This window comes from Microcaecilia unicolor, chromosome 3 (genome assembly GCF_901765095.1).
Source record: "Microcaecilia unicolor chromosome 3, aMicUni1.1, whole genome shotgun sequence".
NCBI lineage: Eukaryota > Metazoa > Chordata > Amphibia > Gymnophiona > Siphonopidae > Microcaecilia > Microcaecilia unicolor.
The window spans coordinates 432,132-452,076 of NC_044033.1; the positions used below are offsets into that span (position 1 = coordinate 432,132).

The window sequence follows — 19,945 nt, forward strand, 5'->3', positions numbered from 1 at the left end:
GTGTTCTGATGAGACAGGAAGGATGAGCATGTTATCCACAGAAATAGAGAATGGGGGGAGAGGAGAGGTTGGTTTAGGTGGAAAGATAAGGCGCTCAGTCTAAGTCATGTTTAGCTTCAGATGGCGGTGAGACATCCAGGCAGCAATGTTGGACAGGCAGGCTGAAACTTTGGCCTGGATGCCTGCTGACATTTCTGGTGTGGAGAGGTAGATCTGGGAGTCGTCGGCATAAAGATGATACTGAAAACCATGGGATGAGATAAGAGTATCAAGCAAAGAAGTATAGATGGAGAAGAGTAGAGGTCCCAGGACAGATTCCTGAGGTATGCCAACAGACAGTGGGATAGAAGAGGAGGATTCACCAGAGTGTACACTAAAAGTACGTCGGGAGAGGTAAAAAGAAAACCAGGAAAGAACAGAGCCTTGAAATCCAAGTGAGGATAGCGTATCAAGGAGTAGGCTGTGATCGACTGCGTCAAAAGCAGCAGATAGATCAATAAGGATGAGGATAGAATAGAGCCCTTTGGATCTGGCCAGGAGCAGGTTATTGGAGACTTTAATAAGCGCTGTTTTGGTTGAATGAAGGGGGCGAAAGCCAGATTGAAACGGGTCAAGAATTGCTTGAGATGGAAGAAAGTGAAGGCAACGACGGTGAACAGCACGTTCAGGTATCTTAGATAGGAAAGGGAGGAGGGAGATGGGAGATAGTTCGAGGGACAGGTAGGGTCTAATGAGGGCTTCTTTAGGAGTGGTGTTACTGCGGCATGTTTGAAGGCCTCGGGAACAGTCGCAGAGGCGAGTGAAAGATTGAGGATATGACAGATAAAAGGGATGACAGTAGGTGAGATAGTGTTGAGTAGATGAGTGGGGATAGGATCAGAGGAGTAGGTGGTTAGTTTTGAGGAGGAGAGGAGGAGTGTAATTTCATCTTCACTGATTTCAGAAAAGGAAGAAAAGGAGGCAGAGGTTGGGAGGGTTAAGAGAATGGACTAAGGGAAGGAGAGGTGGGGGTGAACTGGTTGAGAATTCAAGTTTGATCTTCTGAACCTTATCGTGAAAGTACTCAGCTAGAGTCTGGGGAGAAAGTGAGGGGGGTGTTGGAGGAGAAGGCACTTTGAGGAGAGAGTTCAGAGTGGCAAAGAGGCGTCGAGGGTTTGAGCCAAGAGAATTTGTCAATTGGATGTAATAGTCCTGTTTGGCAAGGAAAAGAGCAGACTGGAAGGAGGTCAGCATGAATTTGAAATGTATGAAGTCAGCATGGGCACGAGATTTTAGCCAGAGGCATTCGGCAGAGTGGGCACAGGAATGTAAGTAGCGGATTGTAGAGGTCAGCCAAGGTTGGGGTTTGGTACATTTTATGGGACGGGGCATGGGAGGAGCAAGAGTGTCCAACGCAGAAGAGATACAGGAAGATACAGCCTCATTGACGGACTTGGATACCATAGCGGTGGAGAAGAGATTTGAGACATTGGAGGATAGGGTCGAAGAGTCAATAGCCTGAAGATTCCTAAATGTGTTGGTTAGGATTGGACGGGCCTGGGGAGGAGGGTTTGTAAGTGTGAAAGTTATCAAATGATGGTCAGAGAGGGGAAGAGTTGAGCAGAAATGGGAGAGTGAGCAATTTGAGGAGAGGATAAGATCGAGACAGTGGCCATTCTGGTGAGTCGGGGCAGTGGAGCACAGTTGGAGATTGAAGGAAGATGTTACAGCAAGAAACTGAGAAGTGTGAGAGTCAGAGGGATCATTAGCATGAATGTTAAAATCCCCTAGAATGAGAGAAGGAGAGCCAGGCATCAAAATCGGTGAGAAAGGAAGAAGGGGATTTATCAGAGGGTCGATAAATCACTGCTACTCAGAGAGGCAGGGGAGCAAATAAACAGATGGAATGGACTTCGAAGGAAGAAAAGCAGTGTGGACTGTGTTTCCTGCAAAATCTATCTGTAGAATCTATGCAAATAATGGCCAAAAAACCAAGCAATACCAGGCAGACTTATCTGTGGTCTTGCAGTACTGGAGGATGGATTCAAAAGACCTCATGGGAGGCTCCAACTCCCTCAAGCAGAATCTTAAACCACACCTAGGCAATTCAAAACTGTTTAGAGGAAACCAGGTGGGGGAAGGGGGGGCTCAGCACACTTTGATCAGAGGGAAAGATCAATGCAGGGATCTGGGTGTCGTCGATAATACACTGAAACCATCTGCTCACTGTGCTGCTGCGGCTAGGAAAACGAATAGAATGTTGGGTATTATTAGGAAAGGTATGGAAACGTGTGAGGATGTTATAATGCTGTTGTATCGCTCCATGGTACGACCGCACCTTGAGTATTGTGTTCAATTCTGGTCGCCACATCTCAAGAAAGATATAGTAGAATTGGAAAAGGTGCACCGAAGGGTGACTAAAATGATAGCGGGGATGGGACAACTTCCCTCTGAAGAAAGACTAAGGAGGCTAGGGCTTTTCAGTTTGGAGAAGAGACGTCTGAGGGGAGACATGATAGAGGCATATACAATAATGAGTGGAGTGGAACAGGTGCATGTGAAGTGTCTGTTCACGCTTTCCAAAAATACTAGGACTAGGGGGCATGCGATGAAACTACAGTGTAGTAAATTTAAAACAAATCGGATAAAAGTTTTCTTCACCAAACGCATAATTAAACTAATTCGTTGCCGGAGAACATGGTGAAGGCGGTTAGCTTGGCAGAATTTAAAAAGGGGTTAGACTGTTTCCTAAAGAGCAAGTCCATAAACCACTACTAAATTAACTTGGGAAAAATCCACAATTCCAGGAATAACAAGTATAGAAGGTTTGTACATTTGGGATGCTTGCTAGGTGCCCTTGGCCTGGATTGGCCGCTGTCGTAGACAGGATGCTGGGCTCGATGGACCCTTGGTCTTTTCCCAGTGTGGCATTACTTATGTACCTTAAGGCTCTAAACCTATGGAGGAGAGTGTGGAGAGCTCCTGGTCCATTATAGAGAAAGGGAACAGCTGATATGGCAAGAATGAAGTGGATGAATGATATATGAGTGGATTTTATTGAAGCCCAAACACGAGCACAATATCCTCAAGGGAAGTGATTATATTTACTTTGTTAGATAAGCGATTTTATTGCATGTAGTCAGGGTAAAGCAGTATACGTGGGGAGTTTATTTGGTTGTTACCTATCATTGCATATCTCCTTAATATTTTATTTAACACCACGTGTTTATTTAGAAATGTACAATACTGCAACGTAGTTCTATGTATTTAGCTATATTTAGATGCAGCACATGTAGCTTTACATTCAGCTTAGTGCAATATATATGCAGTTTACAGGATTTGGCTATATATACATGTGTGGTGAATATTCTCGAGTTGGCTTTGGTGTATGTACATACGTATTTTGGAGGGGGACATTAAATGTGCGATGATGGTTCCATCTGTGATACTACCACATATTCCCCTTGGGGATATATTGGTTTGAATGGTTATGGTCTGAGCACATTTAGTTATAGGTTGATTAACTTGGTTTTTCTGTATTGTTCTTCCTGTTATATATAGTGATATAGCCATTATAGAGAAGGTCAGGTTGGGAGTCTATGGCTATGCATGAGAACATCTCTCCTGTGCACAGGCTCAAGGTCATTCAAGTGTGCAGATTAAGAACAAAAGAGGCTCTTAGGGGTCCTGCAGCTGTTCAAAGGAGAAGGGAGGATCCCTGGGCCCTGCAGGTGTGCAGGAGAGAAGCCTGAATTACTGTAACATGGAGAGGAAAAGAAGCCCGAGACCTCAGGGAAGTTAGAAACTATGAAAAATTCTGCATTTCAGGTACACTTTGGGCAGATTATTTTTTTTTTTTGGGGGGGGGGGGGACCAAGTTGTCCTGACCTGCTGATGCCTTCCATTCTTTTATTAGTGGGGATGTGGGTGGCAGTGGCATAGCCACAGGTGGGCCTGCGTGAGCCAGGGCCCATCCACTTAGGGTTTAGGCCCACCCAACAGTAGCACTTGTTTAATGGTAGCTGGTGGGGATCCCAAGCTCCACCAGCTGAAGACTTCCCCCTGTTGGTAACAAAAACACTACTCTCCATGATACCGGCACCTGCACATGCTCAGTTTTCAGCGCATGCCTGCTGCAGACTGCCAAGGTGGATAGAAGCGTTTTCCCACCAGCTGAGATTTTTTTTTTGGGGGGGGGGGGGGGGGGGGGGGGGGAAGACTTGGTGTCCACCCACTTCTTGCCTAGGCCCACCCAAAATCTGTTGTCTGGCTACGCCCCTGGTAGGCAGATTAAGTATATTGTACTACCAGGAATCCAGAAAAAAAAAAAACAGTCTCCTATAGATCTGGAGTCCATATTGAAAAGGGTTAGGCAGGGGAGGCTCCTGCCCGATTAAACCCTGCCACGTGATCTGGCAGCTGATATAAGGCAGCACTGTCCTAAGTTTATGCACCAAGTTAACTGGACATCAGTCTGAATATCGGCTTATAGCTTCCAGGCCAGCAGACATAAGCAGATATTCAATTCCAGGAGCTTTGCATGTTTTTTCTTATTAATAAGGGAAGGTTAAGGAGAAAGAACAGAAAAAAAGAACCCCAGGATGATAGTCCAGTTAAAAAAATAAAGCTAGCTTAGAGGGGTGAAATGACAGAACTAAAGGTTAAAAAAAATAACAAAATATAACACCATTGGAGTAATAGACAATGTTTCATCCAAGAGCAGGAACTGTTTCTCTTACAGAAATGAGCAACTTAAGTCCACATTAACCCACCAGCATCAAAGTCACAAGAAACATTTCTGAGAGGACAAGTACCAGAGATCCAGGAAGCCTGTTTGGGATGGATCCATGCTTGCACAGAAGTGAGGGGAAAGGCAGTGATGACCTGCAGTTAGTTAATTTTGTTGCACTGTGAAGTACACTGAGCAGAGTGGTATTGCTGGGTCATGGAAGAGGATTGCTGATATGGACCAGCACTATCGGACTGGTTTCTCTCTGCTCTGGCTCTGTCCTAGATTGACAAGCTGGGACTGAGGATAGAAACAGCTGCAAGGAGGTAGAAAACAAGACTGCAGAAAGCAGTGAATGTCAGGACAGACACACACACACAGGCCCACACATGCCAAGGGGGTGGCACTGTAACCTGCAGTACACATTGGTCAGACCTTGAGACACATTCCAGCAGCTGCTCTCTGCATTGGCCCAGCTGAGGCCTCTCGGTCTGACGCCTGTGCTCTGTTTGTTGCACAATCTGTGTCTGTGCTTCTTCTCAGGGTGTCTGCTGCACTCTTACTCAGTTGCAGGATGGTGGACAGCATCTATCGGACGAGGTCCCTGGGGGTGGCTGCTGAGGGGCTCCCTGACCAGTATGCTGATGGGAAAGCAGCCAAGGTTTGGCAACTATACATTGGGGACACGCGGAGCCGAACAGATGAGTACAGGACTTGGCTCTTGAGACTGCTTCATCAGCACAACTGCCAGAGGGTGCTGGACGTGGCCTGTGGCACTGGGTAAGGGACCTTTGCAGGGGCTTCAGCTGGTCAGTCACCCATGGCCCTAGCTATATGGATCTCTGCAATTTCTGGGGACCTGTGCATTTGTTTAGAAAGAGGGGCCTCCAAGCTTTCCTTTGCTGTTCAAGCAGTCCAATGCCATGTAAAATTTCACACAGAAAATTTAATATATGCAAACCTGCATCTAACCTTCAAAACTTCCTCAGCAAACTTAAATCTGTGATAAGGAGAACAGAATACACCCTTGCAAGATGAGAGAGGAAGGAGATAGGGAGGGCTCCTGCAGAATGAGAGCTGCAAGGGAGGGTTAACCCAGGTGATAGGAAAGAGAGAAGGGTGTATCCCTGCAGGATGAGAGAGGGGAAGCGGGTGGGCTCTTGCAGGTTAGGAGATGAGAAGGGGAGAATGCTCTTGCAGAGTGACAAAGAAAAGGAATACCCTGCAGCGTAAGAAAGGAGGAGGGAGTGCACATGCAGGATGAGAGGAATGTCCCTGCAGAGCAATAGAGATAGCCAGTGCTCCTGTGGGGTGCCAGAGAGAGGGGATGTCTCTGGGAGGTAAGAGGTTGGGCTCCTGTAGAAGGAGAGATGTCCAAAGGAAGCCAGAGAAGATTTCTTAAAAAGATAGCAAGGAAAGAGGAAAGGAGAATCCTTGCAGGAAGAAAGATTGGGTTCTTGCTGGGTTTTGTTTTTTGTTACATTTGTACCCCACGCTTTCCCACTCATGGCAGGCTTAATGCGGCTTACATGGGGCAATGGAGGGTTAAGTGACTTGCCCAGAGTCACAAGGATGAAAGACCACAGTAAAGATCCCCCCCCGTAGGGCAAGAACTGAGGGTAGACTGTAAGGCTGCTGTTGGGAGAAAGGGAGCAATCTGGAGGACGATACCCACAGGACAAGGAGACTCTGGTTCTGGTTGCTTATACTCATAATTTTGGTATTAGAGAAGTGTCTATGACAAGTTCAAATCCCACTACTGCTCCTTGTAGTCTTGTGCATGTGATCTAATCTTCCATTACCCCAGGTACAAACTTAGATTGTAGGCCCTACGCACCCCTCCCCCTCCCGGACTGGTAAATACCCAATGTACCTGAATGTAACTAATTTTGAATTACTAAGAAAGGTGTGAGCTAAATCCAGATCCCTTTTGTCCACTTCCTTCTCTTGTCATTTGCTCTCCCTTGGAGCAGATACCCTGTAAACAATGATGTGAGATATGTGAACAAGATCTGGCTTTTATGATTAGGGATGAGCTACAACTTCAGGTACCCTAGGTCATTTCCTTTTGTTTTGCAATTGAATGAGGCTCCCAGTGTAAAAAGCAATCCGGACAACATTCAGGCAGCCGGGGGGAGGGAAGAGGGTCAGTGTTTTTTTTTTTAATGCATTGACCATCGCCAGCTAAATTAGACCCAAAAATTAATTGGATATTGGGTTCTGACCCAATGGCTTGGCTACTGGAGCTTATGCAGGTCCTGCACAATTTCATTCCTTCCAACTGCATTCCAGTCTCCCCTCCTGATCCCATTGAGAGCCCCCCCCCCCCCCACCAATGTGACCTGACATCCTCCCCACTATGACCTGACCTCCCACCATCATGTGACATTCATCCTTCATGCATTGCCAGGAAAGGATTTCTCTGGGCCCTACCGCCCCCTCCCACAATTCAGCAGGCTCCACTGGGTCTACCTTAACAGCCCTAATAGCATCTGGGTAGAAGCAAACCCCACTCCTGGATAAAAAAACAGTGGCCACAAACTCTAGCGGTAGTCTTAAGGTACTACGACTAGGGGGGTCAGCCTCTAGGAACAGTAGTGCATGATTACTGCTAGAAGCTGTAGTGGCCATTTTTCATCCAGAGCAAGTGGGGTTTGTTCTTGCTCAGGGGACCACTGGACATATGGGAATGTGGAGGGAGCTTTTATTGGGGTTGGGCTTAGAGGTACTATTTCCAGGGGGTTTACAATAGAAAATAAAGTTCATTTGTAGTAGCGGGGGAGGTTGGGTCACATTAGGGGCCTTCCCAAGTTGGAGAGTCAGGAGGAGCTCAGTTCACGTGGGGGGTGACTTCTCTTAGTGGGGGTTGGAGCTTGCAAAGGGGAAACAGAAGGGAGGGGAGATCATCTACAGCTTCAGGCCACTAACTGGAAGTTATATGGGGTGGGGGGGCTGCTGATATTTAGTGCCAGCACTCATGTAGCTAAGCAGGCACAGTTACGACTGCCTTTTCTGCGATCCTATCTTCCTGCTTAGCTCTACAGACACTGGCATTGAACACTGCTGGTACATGTATAGGAAAGGGAAATGGGACTTGATATGCCGCCTTTCTGTGGTTTTTGCAACTACATTCAAAGCGGTTTACATATATTCAGGTACTTATTTTGTACCAGGGGCAATGGAGGGTTAAGTGACTTGCCCAGAGTCACAGGGAGCTGCAAGTGGGAATTGAACTCAGTTCCCCAGGATCAAAGTCCTCTGCACTAACCACTAGGCTATTCCTCCACTCACTACATGCAGACTCCTCCCCTGACTCCACCCATGAATTGCACTACCACTGACTACATCTAGACTCCACCCCTGGACCACACCATCACTGCCTTCATGCAGATGTCTCACCTGGACCACAAATCAGTAAATAAATGCAGACTCCTCCCTTGACTCCACCCTTGATCTGCACAACCCCTGACTACATCTAGTCTCCACCCTGGACCACACCATCACTGACTACAAGAAGACTCCTCCCCTGACCACCCCTGAACTGTACCAGCACTAACTACATGCAGACTCCTCCCCTGACTCCACCCCTTGACCACACTATCTTTCACTACATGCAAACTCCTCCCTTGACCCCACCACCACTGACTACATCTAGACTCCACCCTGGACCACACCATCACTGACTACAAGCAGACTCCTCCCCTGACTCCACCTCTGAACTGTACCATCACTAACTACATGCAGACTCCTCCCCTAACTCCACCCATGAACTGTACCATCACTAACTACATGCAGACTCATAGTAACATAGTAACTAACTACATGCAGACTCCTCCCCTGACTCCACCCCTAGACCACACTATCTTTGACTACATGCAAACTCCTCCCTTGACCCCACCACCACTGACTACATCTAGACTCCACCCTGGACCACACCATCACTGACTACAAGCAGACTCCTCCCCTGACTCCACCTCTGAACTGTACCATCACTAACTACATGCAGACTCCTCCCCTAACTCCACCCATGAACTGTACCATCACTAACTACATGCAGACTCATAGTAACATAGTAACTAACTACATGCAGACTCCTCCCCTGACTCCACCCCTAGACCACACTATCTTTGACTACATGCAAACTCCTCCCTTGACCCCACCACCACTGACTACATCTAGACTCCACCCTGGACCACACCATCACTGACTACAAGCAGACTCCTCCCCTGACTCCACCTCTGAACTGTACCATCACTAACTACATGCAGACTCCTCCCCTAACTCCATCCATGAACTGCACTACCACTGACTACATCTAGACTCCACCCCTGGACCACACCATCAATGACTACATGCAGACTTCTCACCTGGACCACAAATCAATAAATATATGCAGACTCCTACCCTGAGCTGCACAACCCCTGACTACAAGTCTCCACCCTGGACCACACCATCACTGACTACAAGCAGACTCCTCCCCTGACCACCCCTGAACTGTACCAGCACTAACTACATGCAGACTCCTCCCCTGACTCCACCCCTGGACCACACCATCATTGACTACATGCAGACTCCACCCCTGAACTGTGCCATCACTGACTACATGCAAACTCCTCCCTTGACCCCATCACCACTGACTACATCTAGACTCCACCCTGGACCACACCATCATTGACCACATGCAGACTCCTCCTTTGACTCCACCCCTAACTGTACCATCACTGACCACATGCAAACTCCTCCCCTGGACCACATATCTGTAAATATATGCAGACTCTTCCCCTGACTCCACCCCTGATCTGCACAACCGGACTACATCTAGCCTCCACCCTAGACCACACCATCACTGACTACAAGCAGACTTCTCCCCTGACTCCACCCATGAACTGCACTACCACTGACTACATCTAGACTCCACCCCTGGACCACACCATCATTGACTGTATGTAGATTCCTCCCCTGACCCCACCCCTAACTACCATCACTGACTACATACAAACTCCTCCCCTGGACCACATATCAGTAAATATATGCAGCCTCCTCCCCTGATCTGCACAACCCCAGACTACATCTAGCCTCCACCCTGGACCACACCATCACTGACTACATGCAGACTCCTCCCCTGAACCACACCATCACAGACTGCATGTAGACTCCTCCCCTGACTCCACCCCTGGACCACACCATCACTGACTGCATGCAGTCTCCTCCCCTAACTCCGCCCCTGGACCACACCATCACTGACTACATGTAGACTCCTCCCCTGAACTGTACCAGCACTGACTACATGCAAACTCCTCCCTGACCCCACCACCACTGATTACATCTAGACTATACCTCTGGACTACACCATCACTGCATGCAGCCTCCTCCCCTGGACCACACCATCACTGACTGCATGCAGACTCCTCCTCTGACTGCACCTCTGAACTGTACCATCACTGATTACATGCAGACTCCACCCGTGAACTGCACCACCACTGACTACATCTAGACTCCACCCCTGAACCACACCATCACTGATTTCTTGCAAACTCCTCCCCTGACTCCACCCCTGAACTGCGCCACCAGTGGCTACATGCAGACTCCTCCCAACTCCACCCCTGGACCATACCACCACTGACTACATACAGACTCCTCCCCTGACTCTACCCCTGGACCACACCATTACTGACTACATGCAGGCTCCTCCCCTGAACTGTACAACCACTGACTACATCTAGACTCCACCCCTGGACCACACCATCACTGACTAAATACAGACTCCTCCCCTGACTCCACCCCTGGACCACACCATCACTGACTGCATGCAGACTCCTCCCCTGACTCCACCCCTGAATTGTACCACCACTGACTAGATGCAGACTTGTCCCCTGACTCCACCCTTGAATCGCACCACCATTGGCTGGATTTGGCATTGCCAGTAAATAGCAATATTGAGTGGTACTGCCCAGTAAAGTGCCAATTAGTGCTGGCAGGCAGCCTAGTCAGTATGGTTTAAGCAGGCAGGACCCTAGCTCTCTATTACTATAATCAGAACCTAAGTGGGCTGCAGTGTGCGCTCAGGGACATGCCTGGTCTTTTAAACTCTTGCTTACAGTAGTTGTTTCTGCCCATGCTACACTGGAAGCTCTTCTGCCCCCCTCTTGTGTTTCCTGTGCATAGATTCAAATGGAAAGACTCTCGCCACCTAGTGGATAAACCTTATACTGCATTTGACCTACATCCCTCTTTCTTTGTGTTCCAAAAACAGGTTTAGCAACTATTCAGGATGTATCATTTCTGTTAACTTAAGTGGATAAGAAGACTATCAGTCAGGTCTGATTGTATTTTGGGATTATTCTGTCCTAGTACTAGGTGCTATTTCGATGTGGTGTATTTACATTTCAAGGTATATTAGGGATTTACTATCCCGCCCATCATAAAAGTGTCTGAGCAGCTTACAGACTATCAAATATAGGGGAAATAGGACAGACAAGATAGAAATAGGAAAGGGATGAACTACAATATCGAAAGAAAATAAGGAGAAAGGAAAAGGGAAGGACAGTAGTCCATAGGACCTACCTGATCAATTTCAACCTTTGACATAGACTGGATTAGATTCTGTGTCAGTGGGAAGCAGCAATTCCTTGAGGTAATCTCCATTTAATCAAGCACTGAACAGAATACACAAGGTCAGGTCACACCATGGAGCGATACAGAGCCATTATCTTATTATTTACCATCCCTTTCCTACTAATTCCTAAAGGTTATCAATAGAAATCAAACAAAATAAAACATGGAAAAGAAAATAAGATGATACCTTTTTTATTGGACAGAACTTAATACATTTCTTGATTAGCTTTCGAAGGTTACAACTTTCTAGCCCATTATAAACCATAAAGTGGTATTTCTCTGTTTATCACCCTCCTCTCACCTACCCACACCCATCCTGACTATGAACGAAATGAAATGCTTTGATGTCCCCATGCATACATCCTACCCACCCCCACCCTGCTAGACTGTCATTGAAATGCTTGGAAGTTTCACTTATATATTCTATCAGCTAACACATTTGCTTATTTCCGATCTGACGAAGAAGGGCAACCTTTGAAAGCTAATCATAGTAACATAGTAGATGACAGCAGAAAAAGACCTGCACAATCCATCCAGTCTGCCCAGCAAGGTAATTTCCTTGACTACTGCAACCTACTCCTCACTGGCCTCCCACTTTGCCGTCTATCCCCCCTTCAGTCCGTTCAAAACTCTGCTGCACGTCTTATCTTCCGCCTGAACTGGTACACTCATATCACCCCTCTCAAATCACTTCACTGGCTTCCGATCAGGTACCACATACAGTTTAAGCTTCTCCTTTTAACCTACAAATGCACTCGATCTACAGCCCCTCCCTACCTCTCTACCCTCATCTCCCCTTACGTTCCTACCCGTAACCTCCGTTCTCAAGACAAATCCCTCCTTTCAGTACCCTTCTCCACCACCGCCAACTCCAGGCTCCGCCCTTTCTGCCTCGCCTCACCCCATGCCTGGAATAAACTCCCTGAGCCAATACGCCAGGCCCCCTGCCCATCTTCAAAGCCTTGCTCAAAGCCCACCTCCAATGTCGCCTTCGGCACCTAACCACTATACCTCTATTCAGGAAATCTAGACTGTCCCTATTTGACATTTCTCCCATTAGATTGTAAGCTCCTTGGAGCAGGGACTGTCCTTTTATTAATCTGTACAGCGCTGCGTAACCCTAGTAGCGCTCTAGAAATGTTAAGTAGTAGTAGTAGTAGTAATTTCATGTGTGCTACTTTTTGTGTATACCTTACCTTGATTTGTATCTGCTATTGTCAGGGCACAGACTGTATAAGTCTGCCCAGCAATAGCCACGCCTCCCAACCACCAGCCCCGCCTCCCGCCACCAGCTCTGCCTCCCAATCTTGGCTAAGCTTCTGGGGATCAAGGTCCATCCAGTCTGCCCAACAAGATAATTTCACGTGTGCTACTTTTTGTGTATACTGTACCTTGATTTGTATCTGCCATTGTCAGGGCACAGACCGTATAAGTCTGCCCAGCACTAGCCCCGCCTCCCAACCACCAGCCTCGCCTCCCACCACCGGTCTGCCTCCCAATCTTGGCTACGCTTCTGGGGATCCCTTTCTTCCGTGCAGGATTCCTTTATTCCTTAAGTGGTTTTGTATTTAAGTCCTTTACAGTTTGGGTAATGCAAGTTTAGGTATGATTGTGATGATCCAATTCTGTTTCTGGTTGGTAGATCTATGAGGTCTGTCATGTATCCTGGGACTATGCCGTACATAATTTTGTGGACAAAGGTGCAGATTTTGAAGATGATACGTTCTTTGATTGGGAGCCAGTGCAGCTTTTCTCGGAGGGGTTTGGCACTTTTGAAACGTGATTTACCAAATATCAGCCTGGCAGCTGTGTTTTGGACGGTCTGGAGTTTTTTTGCGAGGTGTTCTTTACATCCCACATAGATTGCGTTGCAGTAATCTGTTTCCCAATAGCCATATTGATGATCTAGCTCTGACTGTAATATTTACTGTGCTGTATTTTCCTAGGTAGGGTCTTTGTGTTACTTCTGTATGTTACTGGTGTTATGGTAAAGTAATTTAGCTCTATAGGTCCTGAGTGGTTTTTGCAGCCTTTGTATTACAGGTACTGCACAATATGCCTGAGACAAGAGGGTCTATGTTTTTTGTTTTTTTAAACTGATTACACCAAAATCAACTTTTTTTTGTATGGTGAGTTACTGGGGAAATGCCATTTTTTCTGTTTTGCATCCATTCTTAGTATTACAGTATTTGTTTACATTATACAGTTTAGTTGTGACTTATCACGTACTCGGCTACGGAGACATGTGTGGGAGGTGTGGCTGCAGCAGGCTCTGGCCGGTTCGGGGGTCTGATGGCGATGCACATACCCGGTGCATGCTGGGATGGCGGGGTTGCGGCCGGGCTCGTCTTTTGGCAGACTTCCTCCTTCCTGGATCCTCCCCCAGGTGAAGGCGCATCCTCCGTGACATCAGACACACTCACCTCTTAGGGAAGGGCTGGTTTCTGGTTTGGGGCCTCAGCTACCTTTTGGGAGTAGCACTGGGTGCATTTCTGGTTACCTTTGGTTGCCTCCCTGACCTGAAGCTTGAACCTGGCCATTCTCCTGGATACTGCCTGCCTGACATGAAGCCTGAACCTGACCATTCTCATGGACACCGCCTGCCTGACCTGAAGCCTGAACCCAACCATTCGCAAGTACGTTGCCAGCCTGACCTTTCGCCTGATCGCTGCCTCCCTGTCCTGAAGTCTGTTTCCAACCTCGCTGTCTTCATGGTGCCTGTCCGTATCTGTTATCCTGGACCTGATCCTCCTTTTTGCCTTGCTAGTTCGGTTCCTGCCCAGTCCTTCTTAATTCCTGTCGGCCGCCAGAACCCAGGGGCTCAACTGCTGGGGAACGGCGGTCATCGCAGGTAAAGCTCTGGGCTTTCCGACCACTACTCCAGGAACAGAATCCAGGCTTCTGGCCTAATTCCCCTGCTCTTGGAGCAGCACAAGGGCTCACAACCGGTGACCAACTGTGACGTATAGTGATGGTTTACAAGTGCAGTTTATATTTTGGTTGGAATTTATAATGATGGTTTATGATTAGTAATCAGAATGGACATCAATGGCTAAATTATTTGTTGTAGATTTTTTTTAAATGTATGTTTTAATTTATTGTCTGAATTGAAGATAGTTCGTTATGTTTCTTGTGATCTTTGGTATTGAGTTCCACCATTTGGAACCTAGGTAGTTAAGACCAGACATGTAGATAGATTTGTAGGTTACGTTTCTGCTAGTTGGTAGATGAAGTAGGTAGCTTCTGGATTCTGGGCTTGCATTTCTTAGTGATAGTTCTATCAAGTCTAGCATGACTAATAGACTGAATAATGTTTTGTAGATGATGGTGCTCACTTTGAAGAACAGTCTTGCCTTGATTGGCAGTCAGTGTAGTGTTTCAAGTAATGGGTTGGCTCTTTCATATTTTGACTTCTTGAAAATTTGTCTTGCTGCCGTGTTTTGGTTTGTAGTGACTTCAGTGCGTTTTCCTTGCAACCAATGTATACTGCATTGCAGTAGTCTAGTTGTGATAGAATCGTTGATTGTACTATTAACCTGAATGATTGTCTTGGAAAATAGTCTCTGATGCTTTTCAGTTTCCATAGTGTTCTGAAGCATTTTGTAGTTACTGCTAATATTTGACTATCTAGTGTTAGGTGTTTGTAGAGAATGATTCCCAGTATTTTTAACTGTGTTTCAATTTGGTATGTTTGGTGGTTAATTATGAAGTTTTGGTAGGCTGCAGGGTTGTGTGGACTTGACAGAACCAGGAATTTGGTTTTGTCTCTATTTAATTTGAGTTTGAAGGTTTCTGCCCAGTTTTTATTTGCGGTCCAATCCTGTTTTGACTTTGACCATTATTTCTATGATATTCTTGTTGAAAGGCATATAAATAGTGACATCATCTGCATAGATGAATGAGTTGAAGCCCATTTTCTCCAGTTTTTTTCTGAGTGGAGCCATCAGTACATTGAAGTGTTGGTGATTTTGGACAGCCCTGCGGTACTCCACACTCGGAGATCCAGGATGTTGATAGCTGGTTGGATATCTTTATAATGTAGGCTCTGGTCTTTAGGAAGCTGTTGAACCATGCAGTCACTGTACTGCTGACTCCTATGTAATCGAGCAGGGTCATCAGTGTTGCGGGATCTACTAGGTCAAACGCATTTGACATATCGAATTGCATTAATAGTATATTTTGACCTTGGCTTCTGAACTTCATTATCAGAGTGGTTACGATCATTTCAGTGCTGGGTCTGAAACCTGATTGGGATTTATGCAGGATTGAGAATGTTGCTAAGTATTCCATTAGTTGTTGTATTATCCATCCCTCCACCGTTTTAGTCAGAATAGTATTGGGGCCACTGGTCTATAGTTTGTGAGATCACTAATCTTGTTGGTTGTGTTTTGGGGGATTGGAGTATGATTCCGCCTTTATCTTTTGGGAATTGCCCATCTGTTAACATATATGTGATATGTTTGGTGCATTCGATAAACCATTCTGGTGGGTTTTTCATCATGTAGTTTGGGCATTTGTCTAGCAGACATTTCACAGGTGCATATTTGTCAGTACTGCCTTTACTGTGCTCATTTTGGGTGATTTGAATGTGGTCTAGATTCTGTCTGTGATAGCATGGAAGTTATTGGTTTCGCAGTCTTGTAAGCAGTCAGTGATGGACATTTGCTGTATTGCAAAGTTATATCTTGTCTTTGTTATTTTTTGTTTGAAATATTGAACTAGTTCGTCCGCAGTAGGTGGAATTTCAGTTGATGCCAGTATGTCCTGTGTTTTCATTAGGTTGTTCATTAGCTTGAATATTTTGTTTCTATTAATCTGTTCTGGGTTTGCGTGTGTGTTGTAGTGTTCCACTTTTGCTTTCTTTATGTTCTTATAGCTTTTCTCCATATGTCTTTATTTTCTGCTTTGTTCTTGGCCCATGTTCCTTCTAGTCTCCTGCATAGTATTTTCATTTGCAGTAGCTCATCATTGAACCAGGGTCTCAGTTGTTTTTTATTTCTTGGCATTTTTGTTTTGAGTGGTGTTATTTTGTCCAGTGTGTTTGTGCATGCTACATCCCAGTTCTTCATAAAATGAATGCCATTTGGTTCTAGGTTTCTATATTCATTTTCCACTGTTCCCCAGCAGGTGTGGTTGTCCACCTTTCCTCTGGTCGTGTGTGTGATGATCTTGGTTTTCTCTTCTTTCCATTCACTTTCCATTGCAATGTAAAAGTTAGAGTAGTATGACCTGATTACCACTTTAGTTGCTTCAGTAGTTCCTTTCTTATGGTTTGTTTCGCACTCATTGGGCGTTTATTTCTCACATGCTTTCCTTTTCTGCAGGGTCGACTCCATCATGCTGGTAGAGGAAGGTTTTACAGTGACCAGTGTGGATGCCAGTGATAAGATGCTGAAATATGCTTTAAAGCAACGATGGGAGAGGAGGAAGGAGGATGCTTTTGACAAATGGGGTAAGAATAGTATCGCTGGCTCCTGGTGTCTGTGCTATGCTGTAGGAACAATGTCGTGGGTCTTATGCCTTCATGAGGTGAAGTCTTTGTGTACTGGGAAGGGAGAATGGCATTTGGAAAAATGAGCTCTCTCCCCTGTTTTCATGGATTTGGGTCACTGTTACACATGAAAACAAAACAATTTTTTAAATTCATAATGTACTCCACTGAAGATTGCTTTGTAAAAAAAAAAAGCACAAACGGTGGACAACAAACCCACAAGGTTTAGTAGTGGAAACGTTTTCAGAAAAACCAGTTTGCATGGTACGATTGTTTTAGTAAATAGCTACCTGCATTGCCTCTTGGATATTATGGGGGAATTTATTCCCTAGGTTGGGAGCCATGAAGGAAGAAAATATGGAAGTGGAACAGATATAGGTGAGTAATGGAAGAACAAGCCAGGTGTGATTTACTAACTTTGAACCCCAGTACTCTGGTAAAATTAAGAAAAATGTTGCCAGCCAACTGAATCATTTTTTGGAAAACACAGAATTTGAGGTGCTGCATAGCATGGTTTCTGTCCTTCACATAGTAAAGAAGTCATCTAATGGTGCAGTGGGCTGAGAACTGGGATTGATTCCAAAAACACGCAGTTGAACACAACAACAAAGCAACCCAAAATTGTAATTGAAATGAACCACAACCCATGCCTTACCAAGATCCATTCAAACAGTTAACGACCACCTACCTTTCCGAAAGCTGCTAAAAACTTACCTCTTCAAGCAAGCCTACACAAATGATCTGACTTAAACTACGAGTTCATCTGCACTACCTGGATCAGATTATGAAGAAAAACCTGGAATATGTCCCCTGTTTAATCCTTTCTAGTACACCCCTTTTCCTGCTCCTTCCTGCACATTCTAGTACATCCCTCTTCTAGCCCTCCCTTACATTCCCCCATACTAAACAACACGCTAATCCCAATATACACCCTCCACATTCCCCTACATCTACCATCATCCTTCCTTGCCCATCTTACCTATCCATTTCTAATCGACCACCTCTTTATTTGCTATACTCCAGCTGCATCCATTCTATGTTACTATGCTAACCTGAAATACTATGTCAGCCGCATTGAACCTGCTAATGAGTGGGAAAGTGCGGGGTATAAATGTTATAAATAAATAAATAAGAGGAAAAAAGACTTCAGAAAGACTACACTATCATTTTTCTATGTTCAGTTCATTTTCTTTCATTGGTCTTTTAATAAAAACCTCTATTTTACTTACTGTTCACGCACTCACTGAAGGGGCGCCAACTGGCATAAATAAAAGAGGCGTACTTAACTCAAATGTGCCAACAGGGGCAGCTGTTGATCAACTGCTGGCTTCCTCAGGAGGTTCTTTTCCAAACCCTTTAACATGCTTCATTCTGAACAAGAACCCAAAAAGGAGGATACCAAATATGCACTAAATAATGTGAACTATGTAGGACAACACCTAAGACCCAATACCACAAACATTTGTATTGTTGGAAGAGTCCTCAGTGTGGCACAAACAATAGTGAGGGATGGACAAAGCCACTGTCACGAATAGCAGAGTAAACCTGATTCAGAATTTATGGTTTATTTATTTATTTGTTACATTTGTATCCCACATTTTCCCACCTATTTGCAGGCTCAATGTAGCTTACATAGTACCGGAAAGGCGTTTGCCGTTTCCGGTGTGAACAAATACAATGTGATGATGTGATAAGATGTAATTTAAATGGTAAAGTCACAGTAATAGTCGTAAGGTGGGAGAGTAGCGTTGTGTTCATACATGCTTAGGTTTTCTTGTGTAGCCAAGGTCAGTCCTTTAGGTTGAATCGGGAGGGTATGCTTTTTTGAACAGGGTGGTTTTTAGTATTTTCCGGAAGTTTAGATGGTCGTAGGTTGCTTTTAAGGCTTTTGGTAGTGTGTTCCACAATTGTGTGCTTATGTAGGAGAAGCTGGATGCATAGGTAGATTTGTATTTAAGACCTTTACAACTTGGGTAATGTAGGTTTAGATATGATCGTGTTGAATCGGAGGCGTTTCTGGTTGGTAGGTCGATTAAGTCTGTCATGTACCTGGGCGCTTCGCCATAGAGAATTTTGTGGACCATGGTGCAGATTTTAAAGGCAATGCGTTACCTACAGCCTCTCTTTGAATACATACCATCATTGGACTAAGCCTTGTGTACCAATAATATGTAATTGTATACTAAATGATAAAACTCCAAAAATATATAACACAAAACACAGTCACTATGTGGTCCCTGTATAACAGTCCAGCTTGACTACACAAAGTATAAATGCAGATGTTAACAGAGAGACTGAATTCCTTCACAATTTGCAAAAGTAAGGATTCCCACTTATCTCCAAAAAGGATGAGATGTCTCCACAGTGTAGGCTCTACAGAACTCCATTTCAGATGCTTCTTCAGGAACCTCGCCTCTGGGCAAACACATCTAGTCTGCAACTCCAACGCTTCAGCGTAGATGTGTTTGCCCAGAGGGGAGAAATGCCGCACATGAAGGGAAGAAGAGAGAGGGGAGAAATATTGCACATTACTACTACTACTACTATTTAGCATTTCTATAGCTCTACAAGGCGTACACAGCGCTGCACAAACATAGAAGAAAGACAGTCTCTACTCAAAGAGCTTACAATCTAATAGACAAAAAAATAAATAAAGTAAGCAAATCAAATCAATTAATGTGAACGGGAAGGAAGAGAGGAGGGTAGGTGGAGGCGAGTGGTTACAAGTGGTTACGAGTCAAAAGCAATGTTAAAGAGGTGGGCTTTCAGTCTAGATTTAAAGGTGGCCAAGGATGGGGCAAGACGTAGGGGCTCAGGAAGTTTATTCCAGGCGTAGGGTGCAGCGAGACAGAAGGCGCAAAGTCTGGAGTTGGCAGTAGTGGAGAAGGGAACAGATAAGAAGGATTTATCCATGGAGCGGAGTGCACGGGAAGGGGTGTAGGGAAGGACGAGTGTGGAGAGATACTGGGGAGCAGCAGAGTGAGTACATTTATAGGTTAGTAGAAGAAGTTTGAACAGGATGCGAAAACGGATAGGGAGCCAGTGAAGGGTCTTGAGGAGAGGGGTAGTATGAGTAAAGCGACTCTGGCGGAAGACGAGATGGGCAGCAGAGTTTTGAACCGACTGGAGAG

General features: G+C 45.5%; 1 protein-coding gene across 1 annotated transcript in view; it reads left to right on the forward strand.

Annotated features, from left to right (window-relative positions):
- The first annotated feature begins 5,221 nt into the window (after positions 1 to 5,221).
- GNMT (glycine N-methyltransferase) overlaps positions 5,222 to 19,945 on the forward strand; it is a 73,148-nt gene continuing 58,424 nt past the window's right edge. Inside the window, exons 1-2 of the mRNA XM_030195681.1 lie at positions 5,222 to 5,488; positions 16,648 to 16,775. Of these exons, the coding sequence (XP_030051541.1) occupies positions 5,283 to 5,488; positions 16,648 to 16,775 (334 nt within the window). The 5' untranslated portion in view covers positions 5,222 to 5,282. The remainder of the gene's footprint in view (positions 5,489 to 16,647; positions 16,776 to 19,945) is intronic.